The following is a 19,614-nucleotide window of genomic DNA, read 5'->3' as shown; positions in this document are numbered from 1 at the left end:
ACGGCTGACCCGAGTTCGACTCCTCTGTCCCTCTCAGAGAGCCCTGTAAGCTACCGAGAATTTTCCGCCCTCATGGCAAAGCCTGGCAAGCTCCCCATGGTGTATTCTGTAGCACTGCAGCACTGTCCTCCCGTTCATCAATTTTCTCAAGCGGGCACCAGTAACCATTGTGAGACTTGGTGTCACTGTTTTTGGCATATTGAATATGCCATGGGGAGCTTGCCAGGCTTTGCCATGCATGCAGAATACTCTCTGTAGCTTGCCAGGCTCTCCGAGAGGCAAAGGAATCGAATCCAGGTCAGCCTAAACGCCCTACCCGCTATGCTATCGCTCCTGCCCATGGCAATCTTGATATGCCAAAAACAGTAACAATAAGTCTCATGATGGAGATGTTACTGGTGCCCACTCGAGCAATTTGATGAGCAACATGACAACAGTGCTACAGTGCATGGAGGCAAGACATATATTAACGAAAACAACTGGAGATTAACATGTTTTTAAATTGGAACATTGGTTTCAAGAGTGTAAATATTTAAGGGGTATAATAACATACTACATCCACCACCAATGCTCCCATATAATTTCACCATTGTTAGGTTCTATCATCTCTTTCGTCTACCTACCCAACAGCCTTCCTTAGCAACCTCAATTCTGAATTTGAATTTGAAGGGTTTATTTTCACTGTATGTTTTCTATTGCTTATCTTGTCCTTGCTTATGTTTTTTGTATTCCACACCCGTGAAACTATCCAGCATGTCTTTGTTCAACTATTTCACTTAGCATAACCCCCTCCAGTTCCACATTAGAGCACAATGCAATACTTTATTTTCTTATAGCTAAGTGGCATTCCACTGTGTATATCTATTACAATTTCTTTATCCACTCATCAAAACTGTTTCCAGACCTTGGCTATAGTAAATAACACTGCAATAAAAATAGGTGCACGTGTTATTATTTTCCATTTCGTGTTTTTGTGTTTCGGGATCAATATGTAGGAGAGGAATTTCTGAATCATATGGTAGTTAAAATTGTAATTCTTAAAAAACTGTTCCATTTTTCAGAGGCTGAACAAGTTTACAATCCCACCAACAGTGAATGAGAATCCTCTTTTGTCAACATCACCACCAGCAATTGTTTCTGTCCATTTTGGTATGTCATTCTGAACTGCTGTGAGATGATATCTCATTATCATTTGATTTTTTTAGTTCTCTGATTAAAAAATAACGACCAATTTTTTATATGTCTTCTTCGAAAAAGTACTTCCTTAGCTCATCTCCCTATTTATTTTGTTTTGTTTTGGGGCACTCCACAATATTCAGAAATTTCTCCTAGCTCTGAGGTCAGGAATTATTCTAGAGGTGCTCAAGGAACCAAATAAGATGCTCAGATAGAACCTGGGTCGGCTGTGTGCAAGGCAAATACTCTACACCATGCAACTATCTGGCCCCTCATTTCCCTACTTTTTGATAGTGTTATTTCATTGTTGTTGAATTTTGTGTTTTATATATTTTTGGATATCAGTCAGATTGTATGGTGCATGAACATTTTCTCCCATGTGAAGTATGGTTCCCCCACCCCTTGGTGATAATTATTTTGCAGTAGAGAAATGCTTTATTTTAATGTAATTCCATTTATTTTCGCTTTTGTATTTCTTGCCAATTGCTGAGCTACTATTATTATTCTATTATTCTAAATGTCATCTATTTAAATAATATGCTGTTGGTTTATAGTGAAAACAATAGGGATCAACTTAGAGGTCATTTAAGGTACAATTTAAAATAAAAAAAAAAGCCATGCATATAAAAACAGCTGACTCCATATTTTGATTTATGAAAAATAAATTTATTACATAACACCTTGTTTTTAACAATGTTCTTTTTTAAATTCAGAATACTTGTGTCATTCATGTAAAATAGTTTGATACAGTACATTGTTATGTTATAGTTTTTTTCCTCAAAAATTCTAAGGCTCTCCTACTCCTTCTCCTTTGCTGAAGTAAGGGCACCCTAACAACGTGCGAACAAATTTTAAAAAGAAAATTAACTGAACAAAACTTTTAATAGCACTACACCAACCAGCTTTAAAATCAAGACAAAATATCTGAACTGGATGCCGCACCTTTTTTAAGGAAGTTATCGTTCATGCTTTTGTCATCTTAAAGCATGCTCACAAATCAGCAACACCAACAGGAAAAATAAAACACTGTCTATGACAATCATTTTAGTTTCTTTGCTAAACCAAACAGGTTTATATCAATGACAACATATTTAATAACTATCAAATAGCAGCTTTAATACCAGTCAAGTCATAGATTGAAAACAAAAATAAATGTAAGTTGGAAACTAATCTTTGGGAGCTTTGAAACCTTTCTGGAGAAACTAGGTGGCTTTTTTGTACTTTCAAAGAAACCCAAGCAATATTCTTGGTCAAAAAACACTGATTAATGTAGAAAATGAATCAACCCACTGAGAAGACACTAAAATAAAAGGTGTACCAAAATATCTCATTTTGAGGCTTGGTTATTTTGTTGAGTTAACATATGCTGTATGTTTCAAGTACCTGTTAAAACTTTTGAGTGTGTACTATTGGTCAGATAATGTTGTTACATTAAAAGAATTCACCACATACAAGACAAATGCTTGCCCCTAGCACACTTCACAGCTTCAACTGCTACAGACTGTCACTGAAAAAAATGCATTGGTCAGTCTGAACCATGTCAAGTAAACTATGGAAGTAGCAAATCCACAACACAAACTGTGCTAGAACTTTCTTTTCAAGTCTAACTCCAAAATAGGTACAACTTGGAAGCCACTACCCTAATCTGTGAAAAATGGTGGAACTTGGCTACTGGAGATTTTAAATATGTGGTTGTACAGTACATTCTCATGGCCCATACCAGGTTCCCACAGAGAGCTGCATAGTCAGTTCTGCAGCTTTAGCAACAGTGCATTGACAATATTCCAACGCAGCTCAGTACCGGTGTGTCTGATGTGAGTACTGTGGAGGCTGCTGGGAGGTAGTTGAGTATCCCATGCTGCTCTGTGGCTGTGATGTGCTTGGTCCAGGGTTGGGATAGGCAGCATGTGGATTGGAACGCTAGAAAGGGAAATGAAGGGAGAAATGTGATCCACGTTATTTCTGTGAGTTGGCTATAACCAAGCCAGTAAGGATGATCTGTGCTTGAAATGTCATTTATTTAAAGTCAGTAAAAAAAAATAATTCAAAGACTTGTGCTATGTATTAGTTAAAAAACATGAAACAAAAGCAAACACCCACCTCCCCTGCCATGGTTTTTAGTATCAGCTTTTCTTTGCAAATGTCAGAAGCACTGTTAGAAAATACTACTATCCTATGGTACTGTGCTATGTAACACATTTTTTACAACAGCAGAAGCCACCCCTCCTTTATGCTGCTTTATATTAAAATGAATAACAAGTTGATAAAAGTTTTTACACACACACACACACACACACACACCACACTCAGCAGTACTCAGAGCTTACTCCTGGTTCATGCTCAGGGATCACTCCTGACAGGCTCGGGACAAAATGGGATGCCAGGGGTGGAACCTGGATCAGCTGTGCGCAAGGCAAGCATCTTACTTGCTGTATTATCTCTCTAGTCACTGGCATTATATATTTTTATCCCCTTTAACCTAATGAATCTTATTCTTCTGCTGTAAGTTATACACAAAAGTAAAATAACAATTATTTTAAAATATGAAATTGGTATTCTTGATTCAAAAACTAGCATAAAGAGAAAGAATATCAACTAAGTTAAAGTACTCTAATTTTTAAAACAATTCTTCATACTTGAAAGTCTTCTTAGATCCTATATTTTTATATATAAAGTTTAAAGCTGGCATTTTCAGATATCTTTATATTTATAAGGCTTTACTCTAACAAAAAAAACTTTTGTATATTAAGTAAGATGTTAGTTTCAATAAACTTTTTGCACATTCTTTACATTTGTAAGATTTCTCTCCAGTATAAACTCTCTGTTGCTGAATAATGTTGAAGAATTCTCAACGTGACCGATACAGATGAATTATATTTGGTCTTCCTTGGAGGTAAGTACTTTGTTATAGCTATTTCTGCCAGTTGGGCTATGTATATCTAATAAGATTGTTATACTATTTATTCCTACCTCACTTTCAGTTTTGACTAAGACTTTCTTGATACTGTAGTTTCTAGGTCTTCTCAATAGCACTTCTGGAAGTGTATCACCTATATGCCTTGTTTTGACCAAATCTGGTCTCATGGCAAAAAATATCTCTCTCTGGCTACTTTTTCCAGTTCTCTTCAGCTTCCAGGGTTCCTGTTTTTGTTCCAACAGGGAACCAAGTGTAGCTTACATATAGTGAGGCATGTACAAATAACGCTGGGAACAGTCCAGTAATTCCAACTCCTCCTGAGAGAACCATTTGACCACATCTGTGAATGTCAAAGGTTCCTGGACCTAACGGAAATCTCTACTCACAGAAGTTACTATGTTCAATAAACAAATGGAAGACCATTCACTTTCCAATGCAATATCCAAGCAGAGTTGTTAGACTAGGCTCCAGACTCTTGACATAGAGCTCTGAATTGCTAGTGAGCTCAAAGACAGAGAGCTATGATGGTGCTCTAGGAACAAAGGCCATCAACATGCCTTTTTGTTCAATAAGTCTGCTTGATTACAGGTAACTGATTTCACCTCTGACCCCAAGTAAAGCTGAGCCCTCTAATTTTTTCCATTAATTTGCTATTACCATTCCACTACCCCCTCATACCATTACCTCCCAAGACAAACACTATAAAAAATTATAATTTAGTATTTTCTTCTTTCAAAGCATACTTAATACATCACACGATTCTAAATTCAGTCAGCCATATCAAAAATAACATTTTAAAGAGTGGCACATGAAACTGTAGTCAGAAACAAACAAATCATCCACAGAACCAACCACAATAATAACGTCAACAAAGAAGCACAGCAATACAACATTTTCTTTCTCTTGGTTTAAAAGCAAAGAGCAGAGTACTGCTCTGCCTTATCAGGATCCCATTATCTTAATGTGGAAACTTTTGGTGGTGCTGGGAATCTATCTCACACATGCAAAGTGCTCGACTATCAAGCTACATCCCCAGTTCGAAAACACGTTGTTTCGTATTGTTTTGGGGGTCATACCTGGTGGTACGCAGGAGACTTACTCCCAGTGCTTCAGTCAGAAATTATTCCTGGTGAGCTCAGGGGATCACATGGGGTACTGGGGATTTAACCAGGATGGCCACATGCAAGGCAAATGTTCTACCTACTTTACTATCCACTCAGGCTCCACAAAACTTATTCTTGGCCCAAGACAGATGGACTTTCCCTTCTACACAGCAAGAAAAGATGCTAAAATATGTTAAAACAGTCATCAATCCCCAAAGATAAGTCTTTGAGTTCCCTATTTAACTTCAGACAATGATTTTCAAGGATGAAGGAACTGTACCTCTCCTTAAGCAAAGCAGAGTGAATAAATAATAGGAGGATCTAGTAAGTGTATCAATTAAAGTATTTTCATCCATCAGCAGATAAGAAATTCTATTTGGTCAAGTTCTCAATCTTCTTCCCACATTAAAACCTAGTTGGGTATCTGATCTAAGTGGGAAGGTCCACTGTCCTCGAGTGGGCCCAGTAATATCTCCTTTTTTTTTGAGACTTGTTATTGTGTTTGGCATATTGAATACGTTGCGGGTAGCTTGCCAGGCTTTGCCTCGCAAGCAAGATACTCTCAGTAGCTTGCCAGGCTCTCCAAGAGGAGCAGAGGATCGAATTTGAGTTGGCCATGTCAGCCACATGCAAGGCAAACACCCTACTGCTGTGCTATTGCTCCAGCCCCAGTTTTAAAAACAGATCTTACAAAGGAACTGACAATATCATCTGATAGAATCCATGAACAGGCAACAAAACACCCTTTGCAGCTGTCTCTAAGTACTGGGTGAACAAGTGGGAATTATTTAACTTAAACTTTCAGTTTACTGAAATGATAATGACAGCACATTCCTCAAAGTGTTCTCACAAGTGAAGGAAATGGTTTATATTTCTTACCTAATATACTAGCTGGCACACAGTATTCCACAAGCTATTATCACAATCCTTATAGCTATCACCAGCATCTTCACTAACCTTTACTGTGTACTATAAATGACACTAAGAATTTTAATAACAATACTAATAAAAATATTTAGTGATCAATGTCATCTACTAAGTGCTTATATTAGGCAGCCACTATGCCTTGGTGCCTAGCTTCTTAAACTGTGGACTGGGAGTGTACATAGGGATGTGTAATTGAATGTAGGGGAAGAGGAATTCTTGCAACAGTGGATTTCTGAACATGCAACAACCAAAACCTAATCAAAATCAACCATGTTGTGAATATCTGATGTTCTGGCAGAACTCATTTGTGTTGCTATTTCCTGGACAAAGTGGATGGTGTAGGAAAAAAGTTCTAAGAAGCACTGCATTATCATACAATCTCTTATTTAATCCATACTACAAATTTACAGTAGCACACTATAAATATAAGGAAATAAAGATCATTTGAGTACTTCCTCAAGGTTGCCCAGAAGTCAGTGACTAGAATTTGAAAGCCAATGTTCTTATTAAAATATGTGGTTTCAAATAGCTATCACTTACTGAGCTTGTATTCTAAGCTAGGTACCTAAGAGAAATCATTTTCACTCCCACGTGTCATCTTACCTTATCAATCCCATTTTACAAATGAAGAAACAAATGCCAGGGAATGTTACTTTTCTAATGTCACACATTTTGCATGTGGCATCATTTAAACTTGGTAACTCTGAGTCTGTCTAGTTAAAAAATATCTAAGCTCCATCTACTGTGTCACTGTTAATACTTTTTTCATACTAATTAACACTTCATGCCAATGTATTTTCCCAGATACGTGAAGGTGGAGTATTTGGGGATCCAGGGGTTAAGATGCTTCCTTGCATATGGCCAATCACAGTTAGATCCCTAGCATCACACATGATTCCCCAAGCACTGCCAGGCAAGACCCCCAAACAACAAATTAAAAAATGTTAGTATGATTTTAATTAAATCTTATATTCAATGTTCATAAATCATACATAAACACTGACATTGGTAGGTCAATACAAAATAAACTTGAAGTACCTGATAGTCTGAGGTCATGATTAGTCCACCTGAGGTAGTGGTAGGAGGAACAACTCTCACTTTCTTCAGTGGGGGTCCCTGTGTGTGACTGCTGTCTTGATTCCCTGGGTGACCAGTTCCATTAGTATGGTTATTGCCCTGCTGTTGCTGTTGGTTCTTCTCAATTGGTTAAACAGAAAAATAAAGTTCAACTCAGAAGGAGAACAAAATACAATCAAAGCAAATAATGTTACTGAATGAAACAGGAAGGTACCAACTGTACTTTAATACTTACTTTGTCTCCTTTGTCATCTGGTTCTTCTTCTGTTAAAAATTCTCTTTTGGGGTAAGGGATCTGACAACCGGCAAAAACACTGACCACAAGAAAACGAAAGAAACAGAATTTCTGATAAATTGATATTTATGTCATAGTAACATTAATATGTTAATATACTGATTCTCTACTTCGGTTCTTCAACTATAAAATAAGCATCTTTCATGCATTTGACAATATGGAATTTTCTTCTCACAGTGACAGGCATTATAGCAGGCAATCTGAAAGTTTTTCACAATGTAAAAATAAACAACTAACAGCCAGCTTAATATATTTAACTTTCTTCTTTTATGCCAGGATTAATCTTTCACACAACTAAAATATCTATCCTAGCTAAAATGCCACTATTTGAAAAATCTTTTTAACCTTTGCTATTACATTTAAAGTAGAAGAACGTATGGTGTAGGATAGAGAGGCACACAAATTTATTTGGTAATAGGATTTACATTTTTAGCACAAAACTGTAACTGGAAGTTATAAGAAATCTTGCTATAAGAAATCTCAAAGAGTAAATGAGCTACAGAATTCATAATCAACCTTTACTGAGTAAATGGACGACAGTAGCTGAAAAAAAATGCTAACAATGCTTCAAAGAACAAGAAATGAAAAGGAATGCTTCTAAACTGTAAATTCCCTGAACAGCACTTCAGGTATCAAAACTAAAGTCTTTTTTTGCTGTGATAAGAATCTCCTTGTAATCCCATTTAGATGACTAGTGATCAGGAACTGACAGTTAAAAGAAACTCATCTCCAAGAAAATTCTACCATGGTAAATTAATAAGCTGATTACTTACTCTGATGTAGGAAGAGGGTCTTCTAAGAAATAGGGATCCTGCATAGCCTGTTCTGAGGTAATTCGCTTTATTGGGTCCATAGTAAGTAACTTCTGGAGCTGAAACCACATATAAAAATATTATTGTATTCTCAGAATTTCACCTAAATTTAGTACATATTTTAGGAGTATATGTGGTGAGTAACATGATTTGGAAAGTACTTCTCCAAATTTTCAATTAATAAAACGCCATTAACTACATTTTAGCTACTCTAGTATTATCTTAAGTGGAATGTATAGCAGTCATATGTGGTGACTTAGATTTAAATGCAAATTAAAACCAAACTGAATCTCAAATATCAAGTTCTCAGTCACATCAGATACATTTCTAGAGCTCAACAAACAGCCACATGTAGTTAAAGAGTATCCTGGTGGTCAGCGTGTATTATCAGTGGAAGTTCTCCTGAACAGTGCTCTACAGAGGTGGGTATGTAACACTGGCTAAGTACACACCTTACATATGTGAGGTCCTGATGTTCAACCCCTATTTAAATAAGGTGATTGGTAAAGAAGCTGTGAAAAACAAAAGCATATTTTAAAATGGAGACTTTAGACCATTCATGTCTGCCGCCCTGTTGACTTAACTCACTGGCCCTGTTCCATCAAATTCCGACTAAATCTCCCAGGAGGTGCACCCAAGCAGCTAAACCTTATGCAATTGCCAGCCCTGAAGCTGAAAACGACACAGTGCCCATGGGAGGCAGGTAGCATATCCACCAAACGAAGGTTCCAGAAATAGCATCCACTATAGCTGCACCAAAAGCTCAACTCCATCACGCACAAATATTCTCGTGGCAGAGACACCAATCTCCAAATAATTTCAGGTACTGGCAGACAGGCTGAGAACTTTGGTGTTTTTTTTTTTTGAGCTGGGATGACAGTTTCTCCCTCACCCCCACACTTCCAGAACCCCCAGAAGCCCCACCCACACACCACCCACACCCACCTGCCACCTTGTTGATTTTTTGGCCCAGACCATAGATCTGGAAATGTCTATACCATGTGACTGCATTCATAACCACGTGACACCTCCTGAAGCAAAAAAACAGCTTAATTCTTAGACAAGGACTCACCGACCCTCAATCAGATATAACAATGTTCATACAAATTTATTTTCTACATCTACTGATATTAATATAGCAACATTTTATCAATTTTAATCCTTGAATTGTTTCAACAGTTGCCACTTTTCTACATTAAAAAAAATGTAGACTAAAAGTAAACTACTTGGATTTATTAAATCGATTAAGTTGAGTAACTGATAAATTTACAGATTTTTAAAGTTTATTAGGGCTGGGAATGTAACAATGGCTAAGTACATTCCTTACATATGTGAGGTCCTGATGTTCAATCCCTGGCACTGCAAAAATAAATTTCAAAATATATAAATAAAATGTAATAATATCTAGGAACTGGAGCAATAGTACAGTGGGTAAGGCATCTGCCTTGTATGAGGCCGATATGTTCAATCATGTTCAATCCCTGATACCTCATATGGTCCCCTGAGCCAACCAGGAACAATTCCTGAGCATGAAGCCAGGAGTAAGCCCTGAGCACTGCCAGATGTGGGTCAAAGAATAAAATAGTATATATTATCACAGATTTTGTTTGGGGGAGTGATTTAAATGAGTTAATATATCTAAAACAACTATAAATATGGTGCCCAGACAAGAAAGTACTATATAAAATATTAGTTTTTATTATTATACATCTAGAAATGTCACAGTAACATAAAGATTCAGTATTTTGGGGTGAAAATAGTTTGCTGAAGTCTATAAAATTTAATGTGAAAACTTTTCAAATAAATATTTTTCAACTATAGTGCACATAATCACCCCTAGAGCATTTCCTAAAACAGACCGTTCCTCTCTAAAGTTCTGAAATGATCATATCTGGGAGGGAGAAGGCCGATGATCTTCTATCGTTCCAACACATATCCAGCTGACTCTATAGCTCACAGACTAAAATAAAACTTTAAAAACCAAGGAACAGCCTTAATATGAGATGACATAATTAGCAGACAGAAGCACATAAAATATTTAACAATGAAGATGATATGCTAAGATGATGGGATTTAAATTTAATAATCTGATAGTTCAATAAAGGACCAATTGAAATTCATTTAGAGTTGAAATGAAAAACATGGCTCTACTATTTGACTCAACCATTCTGATGGAATGCTAAAGAAATTTCATACGGGACCACCCAAGATAGATCATCTCAGGAAGTGTATCTCTAAAATTTCAGTGATGTTGATAGTGAGTTATCCCAGACTACAATGAGTAACAGCAACTTTCTGGAGGGTCACACTCAGTGATGCTCAGGGGTTACTCTTGGCTCTGCACTCAGGAATTACTGCTGGTAGTGCTCAGGGGACCATATTGGATGCCAGTAATCAAACCCAAGTTAGCTGCATACAATTACCTTATCCCCTGTACTACCTCTCCAGTCCTAACGTCAATAATTTAAGGGAATGTAAGAGCAATCCCCCTACTATGACTTTTGGTTTTCCAATATATTATTTAGATAAGTAAGTCCATAATGTTGAATTCTTATTTTCCTCAGTACAATCAAATGAACCATTACTTGAATAATTACAGACTGAGATAATACTGTAGGTTAAGCAGTGTCTTTTAAATTGTTAAAATATAAAATATATGCTACATGAGAGTAAGATGCAAAAAGAGCTGTAGAGAAAACAAATCTAGATAGAAATGTTTGCCAAGTTTTGTTCTTTCAAAGGGGAGGGGGAGAGATTTCCTATTTAATTAACTCATTTATGAACATCCCCTCTCGGAGAGCCCGGCAAGCTACCGAGAGTATTCGATATGCCAGACACAGTAACAACAAAGTCTCCAATGGAGACGTTACTGGGCCCGCTCGAGCAAATCGACGATCAACGGGAGGGCCTTTACCTTTATTTATGAACATCAAAAATAAGGCAGAAGCACATGCCTTGCAAGCGGGACAACAGAGACTGATGCCCGGAAAGGAACACATGATCTCCCAGTGGCCCCTCCCCACCTCTCAAATTCTTTAAATTTTGAAAATAAGGATTTAAAAGTAATTTTTCTATAGGTCGTTCACAGCAGTACTGGGGATCACAAGGGACACAACCAGCAGTTAAGAGAGCCAACCAGAGACACACACAGTGGTGCTAGGAGTTCTAGTGTACCAGGGATCTAACTCAAGTATGTGCTCAACCATTTTAGGTAACTCCAGGCCTGCTGAATTACCTCCCCAAAGGATTTAAAGAATTTTAAGTCAAGTCAAACACAGTCTGCATCTCCAATCTCTGCTTTAGAAATGACTTTAAATTTTTATTTGTATTTTGCAGTGCTGGGGGTTGAATGTTAACACAATGGGGCTGGGAGATGGTACAAAGATCAGAGTACATGCCTAACCTAGATTTGATTCTTGGCACTACATGGTGGCCTAAAGCATCATCAGGTGGGACAACTGGGTGAGTTGGGTGTCCCTGGCACTGCAGAGTCCTTGTACTGAACTGTAGGGCCAGTTAGCTGAGAACTGCAGCGAGGCCTCCTGAACTAGAACCCCACAAAAAGACAAAGAAAAACAAAACAAACAAAAAATAACATGGAGGTATGATGCCACCAACAGGTTAACCTGTACCAGCGGGGTGAGTGCATCAGCAGCCTCATGTTGCCTTCAGCTTCCTGATACCCCCAAATTGCCGCTTTGCCTTTGGCCAGACCCCAACAACTTGGAAACAAGTTTACCAAGAAATTAAAAGGCCAAAAGTTAGGTATATGGGAGTCACACCCACAAACCACCTCCAGCTCAGCTATACAATCTCGCTCAGAGTTGGGATGGGCTACCTCCTCCACTTCCCAATACACATGGAAGAACTGGCAGTCACCACCACAAACCAGCTCCAGCACTACCCTGTAAGCTCTACTATTGACCTTGCCTCAGAGACCCCTAAATAAATCTCAAAAGAGATCAAAAGTCGGTTAAACTCACACCCATACACGGCTGAACAGTCCGGAGTAAACTGGAGGGGGTGGGTTGGCTTGTACCTGCCCAAGCAATCCCCGGCAGCCACTTGCTTCCACAATCCAAAATAGCCACCATACCTCATGCCTGACTCTACTATCTCAGGATGGACCTCACCAAGATACAATCTGCTGAGAATTTTGTAATGTGGATCTTTGCGCACCAACAGCCCTGGCCCAAAGACACAGCAACAAGTCCCAAAAGACACCACAGTGCTGGAGATCTCTCTGGGCCCCATACTGAGCCACCAGGGCACCCCAGATGGAGCAGGTGCAGTCTCCCCTGCCTACTCCAGATGGAATTCCAGTGACCAAGAGCTTTCAAAGCAAGGCCTAGGTATGCAGGGTCAGGACTAAATCTCCAGGCTGCATGGTGGCAGAGGACCTGGGCTATCCCTTCCCGGGTTACCACCCACCCAGAAGACTGGCTGCCACGCCCACAATTTGCCTCCGGAAGCCATTTTAGCAAACCAACAGACTTGGCTGAGACTCCCAATTGAACCCCAAAATGGATTAGTGCCATACAAAGATATCTCTGGAACCCAACCATTTACAATCTAGAAATTTACATTTACAATCGTGCCCATGTGACCTCTTGTGATATTCAAAATGAGCTATGGAAAATATATTATCTAGTGTCTGCCCCTGGCAGGTAGGCTTGAATGGCGATGGGAAAATTTGAGCAAAACATAATGCCCCAAATTAGAGAGTATTGGGGAAATTGTCTGCCAAAGAGACAGGGTGAAAACTGCAATGTATATGTATGTGTGTGTGTGTGTGTGTGTGGGGGGGGGGGGGGGGGGGGAGGGCGGGGTGATACTTGGGACAATGGTGGTGGAAAATGTGCACTGGTGGAGGGATGGGTGTTTCATCATTGTATGGCTGAATCTCAAATATGAAAGCTTTGTAACTACCTCACGGTGATACAGTAAAATAAAAAAGTAATGTGGAGTTCATGCCCAATTCAATCAGCTTAATCAATGGCTGAACAAAGAGCAGTACTCCAACATTATTTAAAAAAAAGAAAAAAAAATCACACAAAACAAATGGTCTATCACTCAGCAACATCCTTCATCCATAGGATCAAAGTTTTAGAAACACAAGTCTTTTTTTTATTATGGTAAATGGAAAATTTATTATAAATATAAGTTGGCAATAACTGAATATGACTTTATGATACATTACCTTGACAGTAAATGTATTCATTTAGATTCTAGGTTAAATACTCTTTCCATTACACATTGATAATTATTCTTGCAGAAAAAGTAAATATAGAGAATCACCAAAGGAGAGCTAAAACTTTGCTTATCATTTTCCCAAAAAGTTAAAATACAAAAATAAACTATAAATTATTTTTCAATGATGAGATTGTTCTCTTCTTGATTTTTCTATATAAATTAAAATACAGAGAAACCTATAAATGTAATTTTTAAAGTATCCTTGACATACTTGGTACCATAACTTTCTTTAAAAATCTAATGCAAGCAATTAAACAATGTTATAAGTCTGGAAAAACAAATATTTTGATGTCATATGCAACAATAATGTCTCTACATTCATTCATATATGTACTCTAAAAGTGCTCAGTAAAGAGGGTATGGTGGCGCCAATAGGTCAAACCTGTACCTATGGGGTAAGTGCATCAGCAGCCTGATGGTGCCTTCAGGCTTCCTGATACCCCCAAACTGCCACTGTGCCTTTGGCCAGACCTCAGCATGAACCAAGTCTACCAAGAAATTAATTGGCCATAAGTTAGGTATGTGGAAGCCACAAACCACCTCTGGTTCCGCTATACAAGCTCATTTATTGGCCTTATTTCAGAGACCCATAGATAAATCTTGAAAGAGATTAAAAGCCGCAGAATCTCGGACCTGTGCATGGCTTAACACACTGGGTTAAATTGGACATGAGTGGGTTGGCCTGTTGGCCTGCCCAAGCAGAGCCCCCAGGAGCCACTTGCTTCCGCAATCCAAAATCACCACCATACTCCAAGCCTGACAGTCTCAGAATGAACCTCACCAAGATACAATCTGCTGAAAGTTCTGTGTATGAGGAAATCTCCAGACTTTCTCAGAGTTCGGATGGCTGCCTCACCCACTTCCCAATACACCTGGAAGAACTGGCTGTCACCCCATAAACCAACTCCAGCTCCACCCTATAAGCTCTACTACCAGTCTTGCGTCAGAGACATCTAAATAAATCTCGAAAGAGATCAAAAGCCGCAGTTAAGCTCAGACCCATACATGGCTGAACAGACCAGAGTAAATTGGAGGGGGTGGGTTGGCCTGTGCTCCACCAAGAAGAGTCCTGGCAGCCACTTGCTTCCACAATCCAAAATTGCCACCAATACCCCAAACCTGACTCCACTGTCTCAGGATGAACCTCACTAAGATATAATCTGCTAAAAATTTTGTAATGTGGTCTCATGATCTTCAAAATGAGTTATGGAAAATATATTATCTAGCATCTGCCCCTGGGAGGTAGGCTTGAATGCTGTTGGAAAAATTCGAGCAAAACATAATGCCCAAAATTAGAGAGAGTATTGGGGAAATTGTCTGCTATAGAGGCAGGAGGAGGACTGGGATGTGTGTGTGTGTGTGGGGGGGGGGGGGGAGGTTCTGGGGGGAAAGGGACTACTTGGGACATCGGTGGTGGAAAGTGTGCACTGGTGGACGGATGGATGTTCCATCACTGGATGGCTGAATCTCAAACATAAAAGCTTTGTAACTCTATCTCACGGTGATGCAATAAAATAAAAAAGTAATGTGGAGTTCATGCGCAATTCAATTAGCTTAATCAATGGCTGAACAAATAACAGTACTCCTACTATATTATTTTTTTTAAGAAAAAAAAATATATATGTGCTCAGTAGCCAGATATAAACTGACCCTAAAGAGCCTCAAGTTGAAGGAAAATGCAGTTGGGGGAAACTGCATTTTATTAGTATCATTCTCCAAAGCTTACCAAATGGAATGCTTTACTATCTGGTTTAACTTTATGTTTTTCCATATACTTGATAAGGCTGCAGTTGGTATACCTGAAAGAGAAATACTATGAAATATTTATATTAGATTTGAGGTTAATTTTACTTTTTTCTAAAAATTTATTCTTACTCATAATCAATACATGACATATATTGAAAAGTGTGTAAGCATAAAAAGAATAGCATTAAATCAACTCTACTACATTCAATATTCTACTTTTGAATGGACACATGAATAAATGTACTATGCATTGAAAATATACATAGAATAGCTTTAGTATATATCTCTTACTATTAATTACTTAATATATAATATATAATTCACACAAAAGTTAATAGTCATCTTATATAACGTGGGTCAAAAATTAGTTGTTTTACCCATACATAAGTTTAAAATTGAAAAACAAAATGCTGTATCCTCTGACTAAAATTATAAATAAAAACTATAATCCTTCTTCTCTAAGGTGGATAATAAATGTTTATAAGTTTAAGGTTTATTTTCTTATTAGATTAACTTCTTCATCTATATATTTTCCACTAATGTCTAGCTACCAGAGCGTAATATGGAATGAAATGAATTAATTTCTTCCCTAATGTCCAATTCAGCTAATATCAGATATTAATGTTCATTACATAGTCATTTAAACATCTTAAATTGTCATTTTTTTAAATGCTACTCATCAGTGAAGAAAGTAGAATTTTTTATTAGAATAATTTTATGCTGAGTACTCAATTTTCAACTACTCTGCTCTGGAAAAGCAAAAATCGACTATGGTTATTATTTTATTCCCAACTTACGTATTTCTTCTGAAATCTTTCATTAATGTTGAATGTTCAGGCATCTTTTTTATATCTTCCCAATCTTTATCTGTAAAACACATTGATAAAATTTTGTTCGAATATGAATAGGTTTCCTTTCTCAAGAACAGAAATATAGGATCTTTTCTATGTCTTCCCAATCTTTATCTGTAAAACATATTGATAAAATTGTTCGAATATGAATAGATTTCCTTTCTCAAGAATAGAAATAAAAGGTTGACTCACTTTTTATTATATTTTCTGTATTTTTCATTCCATGAAAGCATAAGTTTTTTAGTAAGTTGTAAATTCTACTAATATTACCCTGAATAATAAACTTTACCATCTCTTGTATATAGTGTTAGGCTTCTATTTGTTTTTGAGCAATGCCTGGCAGTGCTCAGAGGCCAATTCCTGGCTGTGTGTTTAGGAGGGAGTCCTGGCGGTGCTCTAGAAACTGGATGTGGCGCAAAGGAATCAGCCACATGTAAGACAAATGTCTCACCTCGTGTCTCTCCAGCCCAGAATCCCTCTAGCTTTCAAATTCCACTTTATATGTTGTTTACCCTATTACCTCAATTTTATAAGGAGAGAGAAATAAAATATTTATTTACATTATTACTAATTAACCATATTAGTTTTTTTAAAACATTTTTGCTTTTCCTACAATTTTTTTTGGCTGAACCAGCAATCATTTTCAACAATAATTGTAATATCTTTCTCCTTAGTAACTTTAAGAAATACTTAAAAAAATATGGACCTCCTAACTTTTACCTTATTAGTTTTACATTAGTAAAATGTAAACAGTAAAAAGTGTTAAAACTAGAAGGAAGAAGGAGAAAACTTGTATATTATATAGCTAATGTGTAGTGTATTCTAGCTGGTATCAAATAACACCAACCAAGGCACTAGATATGTTAGGTAGCAAACATTTCAAATGTTTTGCTGATAAATAATATAAGCTAGATAGCTTCCCCCCCCACCCCCAGTAACATCAGTAGACTTTTACTGAATTGCACTATCAGAGGACTTTTACTGAATTAACTAGGTGCACAGCAATCTAGCTTAACAGCACCTTTAACTCATGAATGGCCTTAAAATGTTTTCCTTTCAACTTAAGTTGCAAAAAAATAACCTCTCTATCCTCCACAGAAAATATGCATTCCGTATTTACTGATAATGGGATTTTCTAGTTACTATTTTCTTGTTCCAATTTCTCCATTTTGTCCATTTCTCAAACAGAAATCGTAAAATAATCTCATACTCTTCTTTCAAACATCTACTTCCTATAATAATATGCTTCCTATATTTTATATTTGTTCATTTGTTCCCATCTTAACTATTACAAGGTCAACATGTAGAATATGGCTCTAGCAGACAAATAGCTGGGGTCTCTGACTTTAATGATCTCTCTTTAATTTTTACATCCATTGCCAACTTAACCTTTCCAAACCATAACAAATTGTGTTACTTATTAGCTGTCAAGAACTTAGAGATTCTCATTCTTTAGCTTATCAAATTAAATTTTTTTGCCTATTTCTCAAAAGCCTACCCTTGAAATTAACTGTTGAGTTAAACATAAAAAAAAATCAACTCCTACAGTAAGTCTTCTTTACTTCAACCCTCTGATAAGTTATCCTCCTCTCTCCGGGGTCTACTATTTGGTAGATGCATTTGGAAGTGGGGAAAAAAGTTATTCACTCCACTTAATTAAAGCATATTATTCTTTAAACTTAAAATGGAATTACATCAACTTTTAGAGGGCAAGAATTGTGTTTGCTAAATCAACAGTGTTTTATATTTAGCAGTGTCTGATACATGGCAGATATAAATATCTAGCAATTAATTAAATTCTTAACAGAAAAGCAATCTTCACAGAACTATTGACTAATTTGGAGAATGGTAATACCTATGCAGTTACCCTGTATTTACTGATAATCAATTCTTACAAGTGGACAGTGAATTATAATTTCTAGATATTTCTGTGTCAATCTTGGATTACACTGACCTGAGAAAATTTTCCCCTAAATACTTACTTAGACTCCTCTAAATGCTTCCTCTAAAAATTTGACTATTCAAGTATTTTTTGTTTTGTTTTTTAAACAATTTTTAATGATTCTGGCCCTCTGGGCATTTTTCAGCAACTGAAGAATAAGCATTCTGTGGTATACTGAGGGACTATGATACAGCTGGAGAGATCAAATATTTGCCCATGATGAGATATCTAAACGGGTTTCTCTCTACAACAATGTAGAATCACTGTGGAATGACAGACTTTCATTCACATCCTAATTGTTCCAAAATAACACTTCATTATTGACAAGTGTTACAGAACAAAAAATCTTTTTATTCAATATAAGGCGATTCCTTATAGAGCCCTAACTAGAAATAATGTTCAAAATATTGTTAAATACCCAAATAACGGGAGTCTTATATGTGCTGCCAGAAAAAAAAATGCATACAATTCAATTCTATTTAGTTTCCACTAGTAAGTAATGGCACCTTTTTAAAACAAACTTTGCAAATATTTCATTACTCTAATATAAAACAAAAACCAAAAGCAAATCAAAACAAAATAAAATAAAAATACACTCCTTGAATTCAGAAAACTCATATTTTTATGCTAATATATGAAGTCTACTTATTTTGCCTTTCTTTGACTCTTTGATTTATGCAAGTTATAAATATAAAGGAGTAAGAGTAACTTCATCAGTTAGAAATATACACCTTTCCAATGAAAACATCTAAGTTCAAACAACAGTGATTTAAAAACAAAAACAAAAACATAATGTGTACCTGCAGGAAATCCCATTACATTGAATATTCTGTCCAGCTGGTCATGGTGATAAGGATTACTAGTTTTGATGTCCTCTTGTCGACAGTGAAATATTGGTTCTGACGTTAGTAGTTCTGCAAATATACACCCTATAGCCCAAATATCTTTAAAAAGAAAAAAAGAAAAAAAAGAAAGAAAAAAAAAAGAAAGGAAAAAAGAAAAAGAAAGGAGGAAAATAAAGTGGTTCTTTCCAAAAGAAAATGCATTTTTATCTTGGCGGGGAGTGTTTTTTTCCCTAATAATTTATATTAATTCCTAAGCAATTAAAATTATAAATATAATGGAATATTATTCCTAATTTCCCATCCAACCGTCCCAATTTTTCATTCTCAGATATACCTCTATCCCACCCAGTAGCTTTATTTCAAGTGTAAATCAAATACATTAAATGAATAATTAGTTAGCTTTAAGTGCCTCAGAAATTAACCTTATGTATAAAATACATTAAGTAACATCTGGAATCTGGGAACCACAAACAAACAGAACTAAACAAAAAATAAAGAAACAAAAACCTAAAAGAGCCTCTGAAATTGGGCATATTGCCAAAAATAATCAATTTTTATGGCAGAAACGTTTTCTACATCTGTGCATGTACCTGTTAGCATTCAAAGTTGAGTCTAATAATTATTCTGCCATGTTAACACTAGTGAGCAAGGTGTTATTCCAAGAAGAAGA

General features: G+C 36.7%; 1 protein-coding gene across 3 annotated transcripts in view; it reads right to left on the bottom strand.

Annotated features, from left to right (window-relative positions):
- Positions 1–1,826: 1,826 nt before the first annotated feature.
- The window catches only part of CDK8 (cyclin dependent kinase 8), a 165,688-nt gene continuing 147,900 nt past the window's right edge, over positions 1,827–19,614 (bottom strand). Inside the window, exons 7-13 of one of the 3 annotated variants that reach the window (XM_056109897.1) lie at positions 18,900–19,043; positions 16,104–16,173; positions 15,287–15,359; positions 8,269–8,366; positions 7,436–7,514; positions 7,162–7,317; positions 1,827–3,096 (exon numbers count right to left, since the gene is read on the bottom strand). In XM_056109897.1, coding sequence (XP_055965872.1) covers positions 2,971–3,096; positions 7,162–7,317; positions 7,436–7,514; positions 8,269–8,366; positions 15,287–15,359; positions 16,104–16,173; positions 18,900–19,043 — 746 coding nt within the window. In that variant the 3' untranslated portion in view covers positions 1,827–2,970. Of the gene's footprint in view, positions 3,097–7,161; positions 7,321–7,435; positions 7,515–8,268; positions 8,367–15,286; positions 15,360–16,103; positions 16,174–18,899; positions 19,044–19,614 lie in introns of all 3 variants that reach the window. The other 2 variants (XM_056109896.1, XM_056109898.1) reach the window with 2 other exon arrangements.

This window comes from Sorex fumeus, unplaced genomic scaffold, assembly GCF_029834395.1.
Source record: "Sorex fumeus unplaced genomic scaffold, SorFum_2.1 ptg000008l, whole genome shotgun sequence".
Lineage (NCBI taxonomy): Eukaryota > Metazoa > Chordata > Mammalia > Eulipotyphla > Soricidae > Sorex > Sorex fumeus.
This window is presented reverse-complemented; position numbering and strand designations above follow the sequence as displayed.